Here is a 21620-nt window from a genome sequence, read left to right on the forward strand (position 1 = left end):
TCAAGAATAGAGGTAATGCTCAAGCTCACTTGTCAAGCACTAATAGCACCGGACATCAGATGAGACCCATAAATATGAAATATGTAAAGCAACCAGATTCTTTCAGCAAGTTCACCTGAGAATCATTAGAGGTTGATTTCTTGTAAGATTTTAGTAGAAATCCATCTTTGATCTTTGATATCTAAACGTAAGTGTAATTTCATGTCAGTTAGGCACAATGCACAAAGTTCAATAAAATATGTAAAGCGATTACAATATTAGCATGCCAATAGGAAACAAAATTTTCCATAAGTTTCTCTTCTCGTGTATAACCATACATGCAGAGCTTGTTTGCATCTAGGATTTCGATCAAGCAGGTTCGACTTCTCAGGTAACAAACAGGTCAATGCCAATTTTGAATGTTTTTTTTTCCAGATTTCAATGTCAGAACAAATAATGTTCCCATAAACATAACAGGATTTCTATGTATACCAGACTTCATTCAAAGAACCCTCCCTAGCGAGATGATTTCCTAGTTGTCTGTAATACCAGCTCAAGTAAGTTTGATTAAGGTTCTAATTGTTATCTGTATAACAATTTAGGTTATGGTTGCTTAATTCAATTGTAGTTTCTTGGTAAGATGGAAAAATACAAGAGATGTGTAAATAACCTAATGTCAATAATTTATTGGTAAATTACCCATTGCTTTAGTAATAATATGTACATAAAATTGACTAAGCGTCTGAATAGCTGCAGAGAAAAAGAGAATAAGGGAATTGAGATACTAACAATTCTTGTGTTCCTTCCCATCTTGAGAACAACTGCAGAATCTGCTACAAAAATAATTGTTAACCACTAATTGTAATGGAAATACGTCCCCAAAAAAGAAAAAATTAAATAATTTTTTAACCCTTATTAAAATGAAACCAAAGGGGATAGTAGTACAAAACCTCATAGTTAAAGTATCTCCCTTGAAATGTGTCTCTATTTCACTCAAATAAAGTCTAAATAAAGGTGACCTGCAACAACAATTCAAGATCTTCAATTGTAAAGCATGCACTGANCAATAAAATATGTAAAGCGATTACAATATTAGCATGCCAATAGGAAACAAAATTTTCCATAAGTTTCTCTCCTCGTGTATAACCATACATGCAGAGCTTGTTTGCATCTAGGATTTCAATCAAGCAGGTTCGACTTCTCAGGTAACAAACAGCTCAATGCCAATTTTGAATGTTTTTTTTTTTTTTTTTTCCAGATTTCAATGTCAGAACAAATAATGTTCTCATAAACATAACAGGATTTCTATTTATACCAGACTTCATTCAAAGAACCCTCCCTAGCGAGATGATTTCCTAGTTGTCTGTAATACCAGCTCAAGTAAGTTTGATTAAGGTTCTAATTGTTATCTGTATAACAATTTAGGTTATGGTTGCTTAATTCAATTGTAGTTTCTTGGTAAGATGGAAAAATACAAGAGATGTGTAAATAACCTAATGTCAATAATTTATTGGTAAATTACCCATTGCTTTAGTAATAATATGTACATAAAATTGACTAAGCGTCTGAATAGCTGCAGAGAAAAAGAGAATAAGGGAATTGAGATACTAACAATTCTTGTGTTCCTTCCCATCTTGAGAACAACTGCAGAATCTGCTACAAAAATAATTGTTAACCACTAATTGTAATGGAAATACGTCCCCAGAAAAAAAAAATTAAATAATTTTTTAATCCTTATTAAAATGAAACCAAAGGGGATAGTAGTACAAAACCTCATAGTTAAAGTATCTCCCTTGAAATGTGTCTCTATTTCACTCAAATAAAGTCTAAATAAAGGTGACCTGCAACAACAATTCAAGATCTTCAATTGTAAAGCATGCACTGATGATGAATTCACTTATCTCTCTCTTCTTCATCTTAACCCAACATCCCCCTCACCCCCCCACCCCACCCCAAAACAAGAAAAAAAAACTCTTCCCCTTTTCTTTTCTTTGTGTTAGTGTGACTGCGTCTTTGAAATCGGCAGGGGATGGCAAAGTCTCATAATGCAGGGTACTCATTTCTCCTACATGAAGTAATTTGAAGTCTATTGCATATATACAGAAAAATTGAAGAATCAAACATTACCACGATGGAATGGCAACTGATATAAGGGCAGGCGGTAGTTTCCAGAGCTGATGAAGTCGACCACTTAACAGTTCAATCAGATACTCCAGAATGCAAGTTTCCTACTTAAAACCAGCAAAAAGAACATAGAAAGTAATATAAACAAAAATAGCAAAAACAAGCAACAAAGAATGTAGAGCTAAACGTTGGATTAGTAGTTTCACTGGCAAATAAATGAAAAAATACATAACTAATAGAACTACTGCTCAATCCATCTAAAATGTGACCCACAGTATAATTTATTTTGCCATTGGTTATATAGTGATTGTATTCTGAGCAACTTTTACAATGTGTTCTTTGTAAAATATCCTTTGGCACAAAAGAACTGCAGGCATAATCTACCTAAAATGAGAACTGCAGGCATAATCTATCTAAAATGATATCCTTTGGACCTTGTATTTAGTGGAAATAGGGGGTGGATTTGAGTAGATCCTAGGTTCTATATTTGATTAGACAACGATTTAAACCAATTCATATGACATCAGTTTATGTAATAAATTCTGAATCAAGCAAAATTCCATGATAGTTGATTTTTGGTATACTTGTTCATTGATAAAGGGTAGATGAGGGAGGAAAAAGCTTTGAATTCATCATAAAAATATAATACCTTTAAGTTCATCATCTCCTCTTTAGAATGAAAATGTTGTATTCCCTGGCACAATTCATAATACTGCTTTGAGATGGTAAGGGAATCATAAGAAATTGACATGAAATGTTCAATCAGACAACTCCATTTGCTTCCAATGCATCCAAGTAACAGAAGCTCCTAAGGAAAAAAAGGTTAACCAAATAATTTTGATTAAGAAGAAAAAGAAGAGGAAGATTGTCTAACAGAAATTAACATGAAAGTCCGACTACTTGAAGAGCATGATATCTACAAAACTACTATATGACAAAAATCAAGCTTAATTTAGCAATATACCAACAGAAACTGTATGGAACCGAGCAGAATCTTAAAAGACCAAATAATACAATGAACTGAAAGCAAAAAGAATGATGTTTCCTTACGAAACAATATGTGATTCAATATAGAAAACAAAAAGAGATGTTTAGCATTGATTTGGTCAGTATACACGAAATCAGTTATAATGAATTTTTACAAGTGAGCACACATCTACACTTTGTATCAGAGCAAATACCAGGCTGCAAATACATCTGTACCAGTTACTGGATGTAATCAAGGCTTTAAGAATTTGATAGAACTATAAAATTTAAATCTTCTTATTATATTTTCAAAATTTCAAACAACTTACAATCATTTCACTCAAATCATCATCACTGCCTTCTGCTGATAAATGCAGCCGTTCAAATATTTGTACCCACTGGCACTTGGGTGCAGAAAATATCATGCTTGCACCAGAGACCAATCTAACAGTTCTCATATCAAGAAAATACAAGAAATTTCTTGATTTCCAGCAGTTCCATGTGACAAAATCAACCAAGTCGTCTTCACCCCTGAGAAGAAACTAAACATCTTTAGTTCAGACCAAAACAAAGGATAAAGAAAAATCAAGCAGAAAATAATATAGAAAACAAATAGAGATGTTCAGCATTGACTAAGGGAGCATCAAAATGTTATTTAATCAAATCCAGCAACGCTCCCCACAAATAATTGCTATTGGTAAAACATTGATATTTAAATTTCATGCTCTTAGGCAACTCTACCACATACCCCATCAATGCTGGAGCTCTTTCTTGCTTCAAATGTTCTTCGCTAAAGCTATTATCAGGCTCAGTCCAACTACTGTGTTTCACAGCAGTGGAGAGGACATCTAAGCCTGTCTTAATTGTTGATATGCATGACAATGCCGACTGCCTCTTAGACAACCCTTGAACAGCAAACGCTGTAAAATCATCAGTCGTACATTTTTCGATCTTCTTAGGTGGAGCAACATCTGAAGATGACTTAAATGAGTCCTTCACAAAACCCTTCGGTTCCTGAACCAAGTTAAGTGATGAATCCAGGAGCATCAACTTTTGGAGATACATATTAAGGCAGTCATCCTCAATTTTTGAAAGCTCATTAAGATCCATCTCCACTGTTGCTCTTAGGTAAGCGCTGAGATGTGCATCCCTCAAAGGTAAAGGATGTATGAAATGTTCGGAAACAAAAGCTCTGGCTCTACTGAGAGTAGCACATGACAGATGCAAAAGACCCTGACCATCACAAATATGTAAGTGCAATCACATGAAACTTATCGCATATTACTTAATTATCTAATTGATTTCAAATCCAAATATAGTGTAACAGAAGAAGTATTGGAAGGCCAAATATACTCCACAACCTGAGGGAAGGAAGGATTGGATGTCATTTCATTTAGCGCTGCATCAAGTTCCTTCAATGAGTCCAGGTAAACATCTGTGGAGCTCAACTGCCTAAACACCTAACAATCAACACCAGATGAAATTTTATTTTGCTAACCCAGCAAAGAACAATGGAATGTGTGCACAACCAAGTTAGCAAAACTTAATCTGAGAATGAACCTTAATCAAAAGAATATCAGAAAAGCGTGCATATATATTGAAGAAAAAATCAGCGAGCCAATAAACCCCACAAACACAATGTCCCGACTAAACTTTAGCAAGCTAAGGCCAGGACTTCATTAATGATCAGAATTACTTGGCAAACAATGAAAATTCAAGTAATTTCTCTTGCAACTATTGTATTTTCTTCAAAATACACAGAAATCGTGAATTTTCAAATATTTCCAACACGAACTACAAAGTAAAGAGTACATGGAGGATAAATAATACCTTTCAAATAAGAAATTGAATCAAACAAAAATAAAAGAATCATTTAGTTAAGAATTATAAATAATCTTTTCATCCACTGCTAACAAAATGCCCCAATATTATAGTAACTACAGTGTTATAATTAAGACAGTCGATAGAGAAAGGCAATAGAAATGAAACGATAGAAAATACTCACATTCTCAAAAAAAAGAGCCCAGTGAAAAGCTTTCTTGATATTGTGGGCATCCCAGTGGGCAGGAAGGCCAGAAGACTGATACCCAGATGCCAGAATGAGTACATCTACAAACCCTTTTATCAATTTCATCATTTCTTCTAAAGAAATGTCTGCGTAATTCCAACCCATATTCTTTTGTGCTTTGAAACGAGACCCAATTCTGTCGCTAGTGGTTCAACTCAGTGAGTGTTGAATATTGAGTGAATGAGGAGGGTAGACTTTTCCGTTATGTAAAGGGCTAGGCGCTGCCGTTTTCCCGCCTTCAAAATTATGCTATATAATACTCGCTGCGGTGTGGTTTAAATTCGACTTTCAGTAAGGCGGTTATGCGTATTTGAAAGTTAAAACGCCAGCTCATATCATTTTGATAATGGAATATCATTAGGCCGAAAAACATGCACTCACCCATAGTTTTCCGTAATAACAAGTTGGTACCCAAAAGGATTGGAAATGACAAACAGCTACTTTCTGTCAACGTCTTAATTTTGCAACTTTCCTCTCTTTTCTTTCTGTTCTTTTCTTCAATTTTTTTCTTTCTTCTTCTCTTAATTTTTTTGTTCCCTTTTGCAGATCTGGCCAACTGCTTCTCCTTTTTCTCTTCCCTTCCTTCTTCCTTTTTCTTATGTCTTTGGCCAGCCGCTTCTCCTTTTTCATCTTCCGCAAATCTAGCCAATCGCTTCTCCCTTCTCCTTTCTTTTGTTGGAATCGTTGAACTCGTCCATCAGCACTCTGTCAAGAAGTTTTTTATGGGAGCAGTAGCAGACAAACACTATGCAGAGTGACAGTGACTAGGATATTTATATTATTTGTTTCTAGCCCTGTGTATTAGTGTCTATCTTTATTAAAATCTGGAGTTTTGATGGTGTTTTTATTTATATTTTTATAAATTCAAGAAAAGGGAGGTTTCTTGTACTGGTAAAAGAATTTCTTGTGAAATGTCAACTACTTGGGCAATGTATATTTATCATCAAATAGGAGCTATTTGGTGGAGTAGATGGTGTTTGTGGTGGAGGTGAAGCTTTTGGTGGATCAAATGGTGGTGATGGAGATGAATTTGAGGGTGGAGGAGGACTTGTTGGTGGATTGGCCACTGGTGGTGGTGGAGGGGAATTCGTTGGTGGAGTAAATACTGGTGGTGGTGAAGTTGAACTCCTTGGTGGATTAGATACTAGTAGTGGTGGGGGCGATGAACTCGTTGGTGGATTGGATGCTATTGGTGGTGGTGGTGGTGGTGGTCGAGATGAACTAGTTGGTGGATTAGATATAGGTGGAGATGGTGGTGGGGATGTAGGTGAAATGGATTGTTGAGGAGGAGGGGGAGAAGGTGTAGATGTCAATGGGGGGTGGAGATGTATTTTGAGGAGGTGGTGGTGAGACAGGTGGTTGTGCAGGAGGTGATGGAGTAGAAGGTGTGGAGGGGTCAGGTTGATTTACATTAGGCTCAGGAGGTGAGGAGGTTGTAGGAGGTGGAGAAGATGGCTGTGATGATGGTGGTGGACTGGTGTTAGATGGTGGTGGACTGGTGGTGGAGGGTGGTGAAGTTGGCACTGCAGTGGGAGATGAATTTGGAGGCTCACAGCAATAAAGAAAAAGAAAGAAGAAAAGAGAGGAAAGTGGCCGCCTTTTTTGCTGAATGCAAAATTACCACACTTTCATTCTCCAAACGGAATTTACTAACAGAATCTAACAGAAAGTGGCTATTTGTCATTTTCAAACTTTTTGGGTACCACTTTATCTTTACGGCAAATTATGGGTGGGTGCATGTCCTTGGGCCAATATAATTAAAGGGAATAAAATAGTAATTTTTGGCCAATACCAAATCCAATATCAAACAATATTGAATCTTGAATATTAATTTGATAAAACAAGGTGTTCTAATATTGATATTTCAAGTCATAAACATAGTTTCCGTTTTTCTATCCTTTTCATTTTTTTGTTGCATAAAGTTCAATCATTTCCAAAAGTTTAACGTGTACAAAACAACATAAAACAATCCTTATTTACACCTCGCAAACATCCCCTTGCGAGATTGGCAATTGACAAGCGACACCACTCCTCTTTAGGTAAAGTATGACTTATGAAATACTCCTTGCCATTAAAATGGTATCAAAAAAAGTCAACTAAGATAAATATGCAAAATGTCACTCTTGCACCGTTCCTTCTATTTCTAACTCATTTTCTATCTTGTTTCACAATGAATTCTATGTTAAAAATGTCAATGTTGTTAAGGTGTCATTAAATTTAACATACAAACTAGGTAAATGCTTGTTTTTTTTCCAAATTTGCAAAGACAAATGGGATCACATAGATAAAGTTCAATTGTTAAACAATGTCAAACTCTGTATTTTTAGTACATCCTGAACACGAATGTAAAAGATAGCATCATAAATGAATGAAGAATCAACAATAAAGAGCTCAAATTACATAGCGACGCAAAAAGTGATATTTTTTTCTGGGTTGAAAGATGCCAGATCCATATGTAGAGTGATACATTTGGACAAACAATGGTACTTGTAGAAATGCATATATAGTCACCGGTAGAGAAGCCACGAAGGGAACTGCAATTGCAACCCATATTGATGTCTCGCGTAATGCAACTGCAAAAGCTGCAGCAAAAGCTATCATCATGTTTGCTATAGCCAAGAAGAGAGAAGCAAGACCAGTTATCAATCTTTTAGGCAGCGACTCTAGAAAATCTTCTTCTGCATAACGTGCTGTTTGGATAGACAAAAAGATCAATAAGGAAGTGGAAGACAAAATTAGGCCTAATGCATCTGATATGGCGAACACCATAAATAACTTGTCATTGAAGAATATTGGGATGCCATCATCCTGATCGACGCCTCCAGGAATGGTAAAAATTGCTGCAAACATTACTGTAGCAATGAGCGCGGTGACAACCATGCAAGAATTTGATGTATTTTTCATCCATTGCTTTGTGCTGCTCTGTGAATACAACCTGAGCTGTTTTTCCATCAGAGTTTGGCATTTCCTTAAGAAAAGGGTGCACTAATTTCTCCACCTCCTACAAGGCCATATTGTTACTGTTAAGATATACTAGTAATTGGTCAAATAAGCAACATGGTAAGTTGATTTAACAGGAGCTGTCACCTTAAACCACTGAACCTCCCTTTGCATTTGAAGAGCTGCACCAGACACAACTCTGAGATAATGGGGTGGTGCCAACCGAGCTGCCAGATGCAAGATGCTGTTTTTAAATTCATCAATTGGTTTGGGAGATGTGAACTTATTGTATACAACCGTATTATGCACAAGAGTCAAAATCTTTTCTTGCCGGTATTGAACAGCAACTTTCAACAAGGTTTGTTGATCAGTTGAAAGCCAAAATATATCTGGGACCATTTGAAGACATATCTTTACAATTTCAACGATGCCAGAACTCGCTGCTTTGGTTATTATGTCTGACTGCAAGAAAAATTCGTAGATCTGTGAATCACTCAAAGGTGAAAAAGCTACAACCACACTTTTGACCAACTCGAGGGCAAATTTATGTGTTAACTTTGCATCATGAACTTCTTTGATACCAGGTGCTGCAAGGAAAATAAATGCATGAGCAATTAAATAAGCTAATCACATGTATAATGCCAGGGAGTTTAGCATTGGGTACCCAATAGTCCGATGCAATTCCAAAGTAATTTTTCAGGCCATCCTACCACTGCAACCAAAAAAAAAAAAAAAAAGGGAATTCAGACATTGTTGAAAAAATCATTACTAAGAAGGACTTAATTTAAACACATAAAGTCATCTATTCTATTAATGTCTGGTTTATGAAAGAAAATTGTATATAACTGGTATTCTGTGGCATTACAATTCAAATCTTAAAAACCACCTTGTTATAGTCCTAGGAAGAGAAACAATCATCAACTACAGAACAGAGTACAACATATTGAAGCAAAATTTCATCCGATAAGGATCTTAATTTTCCCATAATTTGTAACCCATTTGATACCAAATGAATACATATTACAGAAGCAATACAGAATTTCCGAACCTCGATAGGTTGTTGAAGATACAGGGAAATGGTACACGCCAACTCTTTCTGACCTTGGTGTTGTTAGTTTGAATTTCACAGGAACAACTTAAACAAGATACGGAAAGAAAATTATACTTGAGAAGAAGAAGAAAATTTAAAAGTTATAATACTAATAATGAGAGAGCGCTAACAATTGTAGATCCATTTTTTCCAAAATCCAAGATTACTTCCACTCTGAAAGTCCCAAGGCCTTAAAGCCAATGCATCCAGTATATTACGCCCATCATCATCTTTAGCAGTAGCTAAGCCAGGGTATTTACGAATTAAGTATAGAAGAATATCTGTTGGAGTAATACATGTAATTGATAAGTAACCAAATAAATTCAAAAGCAATCAATGAACTCGACATGATTGGCCATTACCGTGAAAACCTCCAGCAGCTAGTGAACAGGCGAGGATACCAGCCAAATTGCCAGAAAATGGATGGCCAGGAGAGTCATCAGTAGTTACTGAAGATAAGTAGCATACGACGTCCTTATCTTTGGGAGCACACTGAGCAGCTGAGAGGAGTGGAGTCCACCCATAGTTGCTGGTAAGTTGTGTGAGATTGTGGTTCCTTCTCACTAATGCCTTGCATGCCCTGATGCTTCCACCAACTGCTGCATAGTGAAGTGCCGTGCAACCCAAGGCATCTGACAGTTCAAGATCCTTTTCAGGCATAATTTTCACCAACTCTTCCAAAAATTCCCAGTATCCTTCACAAGCAGCAACATGGAGTGCGATTCTTGAGTGAACAGAGATGGGCGTTTTCAGTAAATTGCCATCACTCGATATAAAATTTCTAGCATTCTTCCAATCACCTTTGAATACCGCTACGATTTTGGTATAATTATCAAATTGACATCAAATGTTAACAGCTAATTAGTAGCCAGTGTGATAGCACACAACTGATGGAAAACCTGGAAATACTTATGCGTTGTTAACCACTTACATGCTTTAAAAGTATTTTCATCAAGCCGCAAAGGGGTTGTTGCTGGGATTACAGTAAGGTCACTTGGTGCAGGAGGTACCTCAGCAGGAATGCGGATGACCCTGGCCCTCATGGGGCGGGGGATGGGCTCCTTGTAGATTGCCATAGCAAGCTGTTATTGTAAAAGAGTAGTAGTTACATTTAGAAGAATGTTTTTGAGGTATCGCTCATATAATCTTTGTAAGTTAGAAGGAATAATTGTTACGTTTTAATTTACGGCTTTACGCTTTTCACTCGTAGCAATTTTCCATACTGATCAAAGACAAAAACGACAAAACTTCTATTGAAATTCTCCGTACACCAAATCTGGAACATCAATCAAGCTCAAGCAACCCACTTCAGCTCAATTAAAATTAGCAAATGGAGAACAAATACTTGGCTTGGATTGAAAGTTATTAAAAGAAGAACAAATACTTAGCTTGGATTGAAAGATATTAAAAGAAGAACAAATACTAAGCTTGGATTGAACCAAAAACAGAAAGAACCTATTTGGTTTTGGGGAGTTTTGCTGGAAAGTTGAAAAAAGGATCAATTAGTCACCACCTATCATATTACTAACTTCTAAGAAGCTTCAGAAACTTTACGGATTGAGATAATTAAATACTAAAATATAAATTTGGGAACATCTATTTCACTCATCATCCTGTTAATCTGCCCCAAGTTACTAGATTGGCCGTTAAAAATTGTTCTTTTGACTGCATCAACCATTCAAAAATATTATAAAAGGTAATTTTGCTATACCATAGGTGCAGCATTTGCATTGTATCTCCTGTGCAGAGATGTTGATTATATTACATTCAATTTAGTCCATATACCAGGATTAGATTACCGACGAGCATTCAAATGAACTTGCTCAAGACAATAACCACAACTGTTGCAGAAGAGAGTTAACCAACTCCAGTACGGGCGGCATCGCGACTCTGGGGGCTTTTTGGGAGAGTGTGACATTATATTTGAATTCTGGAAAAATAAACTCAAAATTGGAGTTGAGAGATGAAGAAGTATTTCCCTATAACTTTTACACCGGTTATAAGGTAAAAAGCAAAGCAGCAGTGACAGTTAGAAAATTAATCCTCAGCACCACATTCTATAACAAGTATAGCTAAACAAAATGAAAATCAGAATTAATAGTTTCAAAAACATAAACCAAAATTCTCTTCCAAACAAAAAACAATTTACTAACAACAGAAAATGAGTTGAAATTCAAGCTCAGACAATAGCATTGGCAGCACTTGCGATTCTTGGCCACAGATCAGCACACTCCTTTCCAATCGGCCCAGTTATAGCAGATCCTATTAGCAAACCAAATTATAAGTCACTTTGATATTAACCAATCACAATTCAAGAATTAATTAATAAAATAGTTACCTTTCATTTCTCCCTTAGGGTTGACGATCACACCCGCGTTATCTGCAAATTGACAGAAGCTAACATTCATAATCTAAACACATAATCATAGCACAGCATCAAACAACAAGGCACAAACAGAAATCTCTTTCTTCAAACCAAACTGTTTGTAAATAGTAAATAAAATTTACCAGGAGACAGAAAGCAACATCATGCTGTTTAATACTGAAAATAACTTATTTATTTATTTATGTATGCTTCCTCAGAATTAATGAAAGAAACCAACTCAACAGTTTAAACGTCATTAAATGAACTAAAATTAAATTCTGTATGAAATTGAACCTTCAAAGTACATGTAGACGCCGTCCTTTCGGCGCCAGGGTTTGCGTTGGCGGACGATGACAGCTGGCATAACTTTCTTCCTGAGATCGGGCTTTCCTTTCTTGACGGTGGCCATTACCATGTCGCCGACGCAGGCAGACGGCAATCTGTTCAGGCGTCCTTTGATTCCTTTGACTGATATTATGTAGAGATTCTTGGCTCCCGTGTTGTCTGCGCAGTTCACAGTAGCTGCCACTGGGAGACCCAGCGACATCCTGAACTTGTTCCCAGCCGATCCTCCCCTTCCTATCACAAATTAAATGACGCAATACATAAATTAGCTTTTAATAGCTAGCTAAAGCATTTAGTAGCAGAGAAATTAAATTTAATGAACATTGAACCTCGCTTCGACATGGTCGATCGGCACGCTGTCTGTGATTCTTGACTGAGGCAGAAACAAATGCTTTATATATGTGTAGGGTTTGTTTTTTAGGAGGGTTTCCGAGTGTTTGGATACAAGGACGAAAATAAACTTGATAACTGAATTTAAGCCACACGACGCCGTTTAACCTCAACTTTCTTTAAAATGCTTTACACGCACCGTTTTTGTTCACTTAAACAGACGCAAATGGAGACGGTAATGTCTTTCTCTCCTTCACCACTCACTTCTCAGCTCCATATATTCTCACCCTATAAAACCAGAAGAAACAAAGGTAAAACCCACCTGGGATCATGCCACGTCCGCCCCAGAATGTCCCTTGATCAACCACCTTCACCTTCTTCTTCTTCTTCAAACCCCGGCACCACACTTCTCAAAAACGTTACCAAGCTCCTGTGGGGGCCATCCCTCCCCCCGGGACTCCTTATCTCAACTGTTCGTACCGCATGGAACTCCACGTGGCAACTCATGATGTCACAGCTAGCCCCTTCTGATTCCTCCGGCAACTACACCAGACCCGCCTCCAAATTCTCCCTCCAGAAGAACCCACCGGCCACCACCAACCTCCACCTCTATGTAGGCTTGCCCTGCCCCTGGGCCCACCGGACCCTGATAGTTCGAGCTCTGAAAGGCCTCGAGGACGCCGTTCCAGTATCGATTGCGTCGCCGGGCCAAGACGGTTCCTGGGAATTTAAAGCTATCCGTGGCCGGGGTACAGATATTCTCGTTCCGGGTGTGGATAACGTAAACGGGTGTAAGAATTTGAAGGAAGTTTATAAGTTAAGGATAGGAGGGTACACTGGAAGGGCCACTGTGCCTATGCTATGGGACGTTGTTAAAAAGGATGTGGCTTGTAATGAGAGTTACGATATAATTCAGATTTTCAACTCGGGGTTAAATGAGAAGTCCCGTAATCCAAGTTTGGATCTTGCACCAGGTGAATTTAAGGGAAAGATTGAAGAGTGGAATAAACTCATTTACCCCAATGTCAATAATGGAGTTTACAGGTGATTAATTTCTTTGAATGTGTCTGTATTATGAGGAAAAATTAATTGGTCTAATTTTGGTTATTGATTGATGTTGTAGATGTGGGTTTGCACAAAGTCAGGAGGCATATGATAGGGCAGTGAATGATGTGTTTAACACATTGGAGACGATTAATGATCACTTGGGTGGTTCCCGTTATTTGTGTGGAGAAACACTGACTCTTGCGGATGTTTGTCTGTTTACTACATTGATTCGGTTTGATGTTGTGTATAATGTGTTGTTTAAATGCACAAAGAAGAAGCTGATTGAGTATCCCAATCTTCATGGGTACATGCGTGACATTTATCAGGTAATACCATAATGGTTTTGTTCAGTGTTTGTCTTGGCTGTGTTTAGAGAGTCAGTGAGAAGTGTTGTGTTTTTAATTCTACTTGCTCTTCAACTGGGGTGCAGTGCCTTGGGAAGTTGTCAGTAAACATTCTTATGAAAAATACCTGAAGCGTTCTTTGTCATATGTTTCTCCGGCACACTCTTCAACTGCTTTTTGCATCCAAAATTTGTTTTCCGGGTTCTTTTTCATTATAAGAAAGCACTTTAATCTGTTTCGGTCAAATAGTTTCATTCATACCAGCTCGTAGGGAGAGTTCATTTTGGTAAATACAAGTAATAAGTTACGAATTTGCTTTAGCTTCATGTTTTTTTGAATACTGGTAGTGATGCTGTTGTTCATTTTGTTCAGATGCCTAAGGTTGCAGCCACGTGCAATTTTATGGAGATTATGGATGGTTATTACAAAATACTTTTTCCCCTGAATCCAGGAGGCATTCGACCAGCGATGCCATCAGGATGCGAGCACCAACTTCTCTCCAGACCTCACAACAGAGAATCCCTGTCATCAGTTGATAATAACATGCACGTTAATGTTTCTTAGGGGCCTTCAAAATGAGTTACATTACATAAGAATATTATGAAAGTCGAATATCTGTATATCTTTCTCGTATTGCCATCACACTGCACTCTCTTCTTCATAATATGGTGAAAATCAAACTCTCAACTCAAAATAAGAAGTCAAGTTAACCAATTCTCGTACAACTTTGAAATACAAGCATAAACAAATAGGCAAATGCTGGCAGATTACACACAACATCCAAGTTACAGGAGAACGCCTGATACTTCTAACAAGCAGAAGATGGAATGAATCGTCAACGATACCTGACTCTGAGTATGACCTCCAGAAATCCTCAGTTGAATAACAAATTTTTTTACTGAATATCCCGAACTAGTAATCTTCATTTTCATTCGCTCTTACATTATTTGAATGGTTATACTTATACATACCATGATTTCAATAGCAGAACACAAGGGGACGCGATTTAGAGTTCAATTGAGACATTTAACAGTAGTCAAGCCAGAGACAAGGAAAAAATATAAAACTTGGATACTATCGGAGAAGACTGTCATCAACATCTAAACCAATGTTTTATAAATCAATCAGGGTTGAAACCTAACAAAGTTGGAAAATCCTAGGTTGACCGGTTTGACTGGCCGATCAAACCAGGTGACAAAACTTTTAAAATTCAACAAATACACCCTTGAACATTACTATAAGTCCCTACAAGTTTAAAATTTAGCACACACACCCCAAATACAAATCGGTTGGCAGCAACGACACCCCAAATGCAATCTCAATCATCTCTTGAGCCCATTCTCCAGAAAATCTACCCAAGATCTGGTGGAAATCAAACACCAACGCTGACGTCGACATTCCAGGCCAGATCTCACCAACGCCGACGTCAACAACCCTACCCAGTACCCCGAATCATTTTCTCCCGACAAAAACCCACCTCACCCCATCCCCGTTAGCCTCACCAATTGCTGAAAAAAGCCAATTATTGTTGCTGCTTTTTTTTTTTTTCGATTTCCGGTCGATTCACTCACCAGAAATCAACTTCGTTGCCACCACTGCACTCACCAATGCTTTCTCTTTAAAAGCCTCAACATCCCGACCTTCAATTGTTCGTCGATCATCGTCCCAAATTCTAAGGTTTTGGGTGAATAGAAAAATTGTTAACCCAACCCAGTGAAGCTCCCGGACCCCGATTAAACATGTTAAACCGGCCGGGTCGTGCTGGGTTTTAAAACACTAATCTAAACAAATGGGTCTATGAACACCCACTTAAACTCGAGTATAATAAAGATGTGTGGTTAGCGACAACCCTAAAACAGTATATATTTTACCGGCTACTGCATATTAGATTACAAACCATGGTGCGACACAGCAATATTTGTCAATAACAGAAGCTAAGAGAAGTTTAGTTTTACCAAATTACAGCAGTCAAACTTTTGCCCAGAGTATTTGTCAACAAGAAATGCCTGCAGGTCAAGTTTGCCACTACCGTCAATATACATGGGCCAAAAATGGTCAACATAGCCCTACACAAAAAACCATTTCAAAAAGAACTACCCCCAGCTTCCATTAATAATCCTACTTGGCAAATTCAACAGGACAGTGGTGTAGCCAAACTAAAATCCACTTCATCTCCTTTCTTCATCAAGGAAGAGATTAATCTACAGCGTTTTAAAATTTCTACAATTTAATGCCCCACAAGCCAGCTCATCTTGTATTCAGCATGGCTTTGGATCCTGCACCACAAAAACACAATCACTAATATAAAAGAGAAACCGAGTACAAAAAAGAAGTTACTAAGATTGGCTTAATTAAATCATAGTTCGTAAATCTTAATCTAATCATGCTATTGCGTAGTATATTAATGCACTAAACAACCGCATGCTCATGTAAATTTGACAGAAGAAATTCATGTCAATAATCAAAAGATCGCTGAGGTGAGTGAGGCACTAAGAAAACCTTAATTGATGAACATCAACAAGCTAAATCTCTCTGAAAAATACAGTGCTTTTACTGGGAGTATCACAGGTTACCAAAACCAAGCAACAAGACTTAACTTGTCATTCAACCCCTCAAACTCTCTTACATATCTTGTTCAAACCACAATATACAACAAAAGAGAATAGAATGTTTTTCCAGAATACAAACATCCCAACCAAATGCACTCATCCGAATTCCACAAACAGAATTTTTAACATGCTATCCTCTTGCCTAGCTAGCAGACAAAGATTGACTCCATGGACAAGATGATTCATTTGGATCAAGAAAAACAGCATGCAGGCATCACCTGGCACACCCAAATCTATTCAAAATCTTGACCAAAATGCCAAAGGGGAAGAAAAAAATAGAATTATTCAAATCCAAATGGGACTTACAAGGTTACTTACTGAGGTCTTATTTAGAACTTAGAACTAGAAGCCAAATTCAAGATGGATCCATCTAGTAGTATTTTTTCATACAAACTAGCTAGTTTGCATTACCATGTGTGAACTAGCTAGTGCAAAAAAACAACCTTGCAGAAACTGAAAGTGAATACATACAAACTAGTCAGTCACACAATAGCAATGCAAACTAGAAGTTTATATCATTCACAAGGAATAAACAACAGAAAACTTAATGAATAATTCACACAGAACTACCAAATTTATGCTAAAGTACTTACTACTTGAACGTTTCATGTTCCTGCAGAACTTACTGCCACATCGACACAGGAATGCATTCGCGAGATGATCATGGTCATCAAAATCAATACCATAATCCTGCAAACATATTCTTTCAGGCTTCTTAATATAGGGCAAATAAAAATCTCAGAGAGAAACTTATACAATATAAAAAAGGGTAAGTGCTACATAGATTGACGTGAAGAAAGGGAAACAGAGCTGTAACAATGTAAGTAAAAAATTATGAGTGCACACGTGCTTATGCACCAAAAAGATATATGGATCGCCTGTCCAGGAACAATATACATATAATATATAGCCAGAAGATGTTTCAAAAAAGTTTGCAACAGGTCAGTTTTACTCTTTCTTCTATTTCTGGTTTCTCAATTGGGGTAGGTGCACAAGCTTATATTAAGGGAGAATAGGAGGTCCCTCTTTCACCAAAAACATAGAATATATTGTTTCATTCATTGTTCCTTTTAGTCTTAATAAAACATTTATTAACACTTCTACATGATGGCCAAGGCAAACAATTGTTCCTCATTCAAATGCAATAAGAAGCACACCACAAAAAGAATGATAGGCACAATTCTACATGAACAACTACATAGCCTTTAAATTTAAAGTCTTTACCCAACAACTATCAACTAAAATCTATAAAAACAAGCCTCCTCACCCAGGTTAGCTCTTCAAATGCATCCACGTCTCTTGTTGTGAAAAACGCAAGCTGCATGACAGGTGAATACACTACTTAGAGTCACTGTATCAGTGAAACCAGTATCAGTAACAAAAGACAAAACAATAACCATGAAGATGGAGCTTCTAATATGCTTTACATGATAGTAATGATGCTCAGGACTCTCGATTTCAACTGGAATCTCGATCAAGTTTGCATCAAAGCATCTACAAACACAAAAAATTAAATAAATAAATAACTCATCAGATGCTCCAAAAACTAAATCCACAGAGTATATATTTTTATGATATGCATTTGGAATAGGAAGAAATCTGTGAAAGTTACACACAACATTAGTAATATTTGGACAATTACCTATGATTTAAGAACCTGGCAACGTTTCCATAGCATGTGGCATCCAAACAAAGAGCTTCTTCATCTTTTGGAACTCCTTTTGAAGCCCAATATGCATCCAGTAGAACCGAACAGTTAAGGTTCTTGGTGTTCCTCCCATACAACTCTTTGATGGTTACAATTTCTCCGACAAACTCACATACAAAAGCACCTTTTTGCAGCTTCTCTAGAGTTCTAAGCCCCCAACCCTTTCCGTCAGGAGTAAAAAACACCTAACATGTAAAAGAAATCAGTCATTAAATACACATGTAACTAAAGGATATCCATAAGAATAAGTAAATGGTGATGAGTGTCATTATTACTCCAATTTGAAGAGAACCATATAATGAACAATTCATGAAACATTTTCAATAAATTAGCTATTACTAGTGTTAGACATAAAACCAAGGGGCAAAACTTTGAGAAGAGGGGGATAAAACCTGAAGTTTGCAATTTATGCCACGCTGCACCACACGATTGCCACACTGCCTGTAACAGCCACATTTGCTCCAACATTCCTTTATAATATTTCTCTGAATGTGACCCTTACATGGTTCTATAACACCTTCATTTCTTGATCTTTCAAGCGGGCAACATCTACAATTCAAGAGGCATTGTTGTTGAGGATCCCGGGTCATTGAGATATACTCATCTAAGAACTCTTTCTCTAGAAGGCCTTCTGAAGTGTAAACATACTTCCCACTTTGGCGTGCACAAGCACAAGCTACTGCTGATGATAGACAATCACCAAAACAAGAGGAACAACAATTCTCATCACCAATCCGATAAAGAGAGACATTCACACAAGCATTTTGGAACACCAAATTTTGGGATATATAGTGGAATGGCAATAGACGCTCATTGTTAATTTCATTAATCCAAGGAATTACAACTCCTTCTTGTCCTTTAGCAATGTCTTTAACATCATTTAAAACCCTCAATTCATCAGCATTTAATTGACACTGCGGAACTACAGCCAAACTAGATGAGTTAATAAATTCGCAGTCTTTTAGTTCCTGTTTCTCATCTCTTTCAGCAGTACCATTCATAGAAGATGACATGAAAATATTTTCTTCACTACCCCCAGAAAGAAGAGCATCCCGAGCACTAGATTTCCTCAATAGATCAAGAGATGGCATCACACTTACCCTTTCCTGCGATTCACGAGATGAATTAGTTACCAATTCCCTGTAGCACTCACACAAATCTTTCATCACATTCATGAAAGAAAAATTTGGGTCAATGATCTTATATGATCGAAGACACCTCTGTTCCATCAATTCTCTTAGTTCATCTAGAGTAGGCTTATGAAAATTTGGACTTCCAACAGCAGAATTGCAGGTTAGAGAAATCTTCACCTCTCCCAAGGTCGAAGATGCAATCTCTAAGGAAGGGTGAGATCCTTCAGGAACATTAGCAAGCTCACAATTGGAGCTTCTCTTAGTCAACAAAGCTTGTGGCCCACTACTTCTATATTCTCCCCCAACATGTTGGGATGGGTGAGGCTCCTGCCCAACTGGCTCATCCATTGAAACATTTCCAGCAGATGAACCTCTTATGCCTAATGAACATGTGAAATTAAACAGAAAACCAAAATCTAGATGTGAGAAAAGCATCATTTAGAATCTGTATATAAAATTCATAGTTTCGGATGGAAAAGAGCATGATGAATAACAAAATAACTATCAGCCAAACCATCACTAAGTATATATGGATCTCAAGGCATAAATATTGTAGTAGGAGTCATAAAATGTTCAAACACGTTATTTTCTTTCCTACATATAATCCACAACATTAGTTTAATTGACAAAATACTAATATTAGATCAGCATGCACATATATGCTATTGCTAGCAGATGCAGAGCTGCATCCTAGAAGCTCAAGTAACCCCAACTCAAAGGGAACATAACTGTATAATTAAATGGAGAGCACCTACTGAGAAATAAATTAAATGCCAATTCTAATACAAAGGTTCAATTAGATGTAGAAACTAATAAAAAAGAAACATATAGCAAAAAGATAGTAGAAAAAAATACAAGTATCAAAAGTACCTGGATGGATCACGGCAATGGGAACTTCATACTGTGATCTGTCATCAGTAAACATGTCATCAGTATATGGCTCATCTTTGGGTTTGATCAATGCTTGAGAATTGGACACCTTCTTAGGCAAAAGTACATTTCCCGACCCAACTGTGGAATCTCTAATGAGCACTCCATGAGATGCTCCAGAAATAGATCTGTTCTCTGCAGAAGAAATTATAGGCAAGACAGGTTCCTTTCCTTTGTAAGTAAGGCACGGAGTGTCAGCCCCTACATTTCCAGTGCTGAGTTGTAGGGCCTTTGTCTTGTCTTGAGACTGCCGTTGCATAGAAGTGGAAGGTAGTTCACCCTCTGCCAATTTTGGCCTTCTTAATAAAGCTCCCCCTGACACTGGGCTGGAGTTGCTGAGAGGTGGTGTAGCCGGCACTTCTAGGCCTCTACGCAAACGCTTTAAGGGCCGTAAAGGCTCAACATCAGCAAGAGGTTCTTCCTCAAAATTTTCTCCTTGCTAGTCAAAATAATAAAAAAGAAAAGCATGTCAGCAGAAAAAAATCACAGGGATCAAAACAGAAACTAGAATATAAACCCAGTGAAAGCAACAGAACTAGGTTGCATACTTCAACAATTTTAGCTTTCTTCTGTTCGGAAACCTGACAGATTATATTAGAACATAAGAAAGAAAGTTAGAGGAAATAGGACAAGAAAGGAGGAGATAAACATCACAAACAAAACCACATTTGGCAAAGACGGGAAGATGAACCTCAGCATCCTCCTCCTCAAAAATAGCATCAGCAAGTGCTCTATAATTCTCTTCTTCAATGAGTTTCCAATTTTTCTCATACAGTTTCAGTAGTTTCTGTAATACAGGTTTGGCTTTATTTTCACTGATTCCAATGGCCTTCATAGCCTTGAAAGCCTTCAAAACTCTAGGATCAGGTGCCATAATAGATTAAGAACAAGTTGTCCCTACTATAAGTACCAAGTGTACCTACATATTCCCATGCCAGGAAGTCAAACAATTTTAAAATAATAAAAAGCTACGAACAGGAAATTTCAAACGAAATCAAATTCTCACAATTCACTCACAAAGGCAAGATTAATTTTTATTATTTTATTATGAAGTACCGAAATATATATAAATACATGCATATAGTTTCCTTAAGAGCAAAAATATTTTAACATCTTGTCAAAAATACAAGAAATTCTATGAATTTTTTTTTCCAAAATATATTCTACATGAAAATAATTTCCAAGAATAAAAATCGCAACCCTTCAATAACAAAGATTATATAAATGCAGTCAACTGAGAACCGAATTGAAGTAATCTTACCAAGCCAAGTTCTTGAAGATTGATTCAACTAGCACAACCTGAAAATCACCCAAAAATAGATACTAAGAAAATTAAACACGAAAGTTTCTCTTGTCAGCCAGAAATATTTTAAAAAAAATTAAATCTTTGTATCTTAATAAAAATCCGAATCATCAGAGGTAATACTTCCAAGCCACCCAAATAACAAAAAAAAAAAAAAAACCTAGCACTGAACTCTTTGTCAGTCTCTATGACCGAAGAAGATACTCGCCAACCGTAAAATACAACACAAGTTTTCTCTCGGAAACAAAATGGAGACTATCACGGAATGAGCAAATGCAGCAATCCATTAAAAAACCTAAAACAAGACAGAAGCTAACAAACAGATGGAAAAGTTCTGTT

At 37.1% G+C, this 21620-nt stretch overlaps 6 protein-coding genes across 12 annotated transcripts; 2 read left to right on the forward strand and 4 right to left on the reverse strand.

Moving 5' to 3' along the window:
- Positions 1–5387, reverse strand: LOC116127367. Of its 4 annotated transcripts, none has more exons than XM_031413014.1 (9): positions 5075–5387; positions 4431–4529; positions 3818–4302; positions 3399–3600; positions 2753–2797; positions 2107–2207; positions 1752–1820; positions 769–809; positions 1–115 (listed from the first exon to the last, which is right to left on the reverse strand). In XM_031413014.1, exons 1-9 carry the CDS (start codon positions 5240–5242, stop codon positions 33–35), a joined length of 1293 nt encoding a protein of 430 aa, XP_031268874.1. In that variant the 5' UTR covers positions 5243–5387; the 3' UTR covers positions 1–32. The 4 variants fall into 4 exon arrangements, with proteins under 4 accessions (XP_031268874.1, XP_031268871.1, XP_031268872.1 ...); XM_031413011.1 differs by having other exon boundaries at positions 2753–2911; positions 5075–5385; XM_031413012.1 differs by lacking the exon at positions 769–809 and adding an exon at positions 1592–1632 and having other exon boundaries at positions 2753–2911; positions 5075–5385.
- A 121-nt stretch (positions 5388–5508) lies between these two features.
- Positions 5509–6698, forward strand: LOC116127295 (glycine-rich protein 23-like). The gene is made up of 3 exons (XM_031412956.1): positions 5509–5589; positions 6089–6404; positions 6553–6698. Exons 1-3 carry the CDS (start codon positions 5509–5511, stop codon positions 6696–6698), a joined length of 543 nt encoding a protein of 180 aa, XP_031268816.1.
- A 730-nt stretch (positions 6699–7428) lies between these two features.
- LOC116127296 lies at positions 7429–9516 on the reverse strand. Its single transcript, XM_031412957.1, has 8 exons — positions 9510–9516; positions 9299–9448; positions 9126–9212; positions 8742–8789; positions 8225–8664; positions 7991–8138; positions 7649–7827; positions 7429–7470 (listed from the first exon to the last, which is right to left on the reverse strand). The coding sequence occupies exons 1-8, from the start codon at positions 9514–9516 to the stop codon at positions 7429–7431; spliced, it is 1101 nt and encodes a 366-aa protein (XP_031268817.1).
- Positions 9517–11196: 1680 nt separating this feature from the next.
- Positions 11197–12237, reverse strand: LOC116127412 (60S ribosomal protein L23). The gene is made up of 4 exons (XM_031413060.1): positions 12207–12237; positions 11827–12111; positions 11506–11547; positions 11197–11429 (listed from the first exon to the last, which is right to left on the reverse strand). Exons 1-4 carry the CDS (start codon positions 12217–12219, stop codon positions 11347–11349), a joined length of 423 nt encoding a protein of 140 aa, XP_031268920.1. The 5' UTR covers positions 12220–12237; the 3' UTR covers positions 11197–11346.
- A 193-nt stretch (positions 12238–12430) lies between these two features.
- Positions 12431–14218, forward strand: LOC116127411 (glutathionyl-hydroquinone reductase PcpF). Its single transcript, XM_031413059.1, has 3 exons — positions 12431–13251; positions 13331–13580; positions 13971–14218. Exons 1-3 carry the CDS (start codon positions 12434–12436, stop codon positions 14160–14162), a joined length of 1260 nt encoding a protein of 419 aa, XP_031268919.1. The 5' UTR covers positions 12431–12433; the 3' UTR covers positions 14163–14218.
- Positions 14219–15480: 1262 nt separating this feature from the next.
- On the reverse strand, positions 15481–21304 carry LOC116127375 (probable inactive histone-lysine N-methyltransferase SUVR2). 4 transcript variants are annotated; one of them, XM_031413023.1, is made up of 11 exons: positions 21240–21303; positions 20670–20897; positions 20527–20559; positions 19919–20417; positions 19226–19428; positions 18308–19021; positions 17850–18100; positions 17635–17701; positions 17475–17525; positions 16801–16897; positions 15481–15874 (listed from the first exon to the last, which is right to left on the reverse strand). In XM_031413023.1, the coding sequence occupies exons 2-11, from the start codon at positions 20850–20852 to the stop codon at positions 15846–15848; spliced, it is 2127 nt and encodes a 708-aa protein (XP_031268883.1). In that variant the 5' UTR covers positions 20853–20897; positions 21240–21303; the 3' UTR covers positions 15481–15845. The 4 variants fall into 4 exon arrangements, 3 of the variants coding, with proteins under 3 accessions (XP_031268883.1, XP_031268881.1, XP_031268882.1); XM_031413021.1 differs by having other exon boundaries at positions 18308–19428; XM_031413022.1 differs by having other exon boundaries at positions 18308–19428; positions 20670–20825; positions 21240–21287.
- Between the last annotated feature and the right edge of the window lie 316 nt (positions 21305–21620).

Source organism: Pistacia vera, unplaced genomic scaffold, assembly GCF_008641045.1.
Source record: "Pistacia vera cultivar Batoury unplaced genomic scaffold, PisVer_v2 Contig190, whole genome shotgun sequence".
NCBI classification, from domain to species: Eukaryota; Viridiplantae; Streptophyta; class Magnoliopsida; order Sapindales; family Anacardiaceae; genus Pistacia; species Pistacia vera.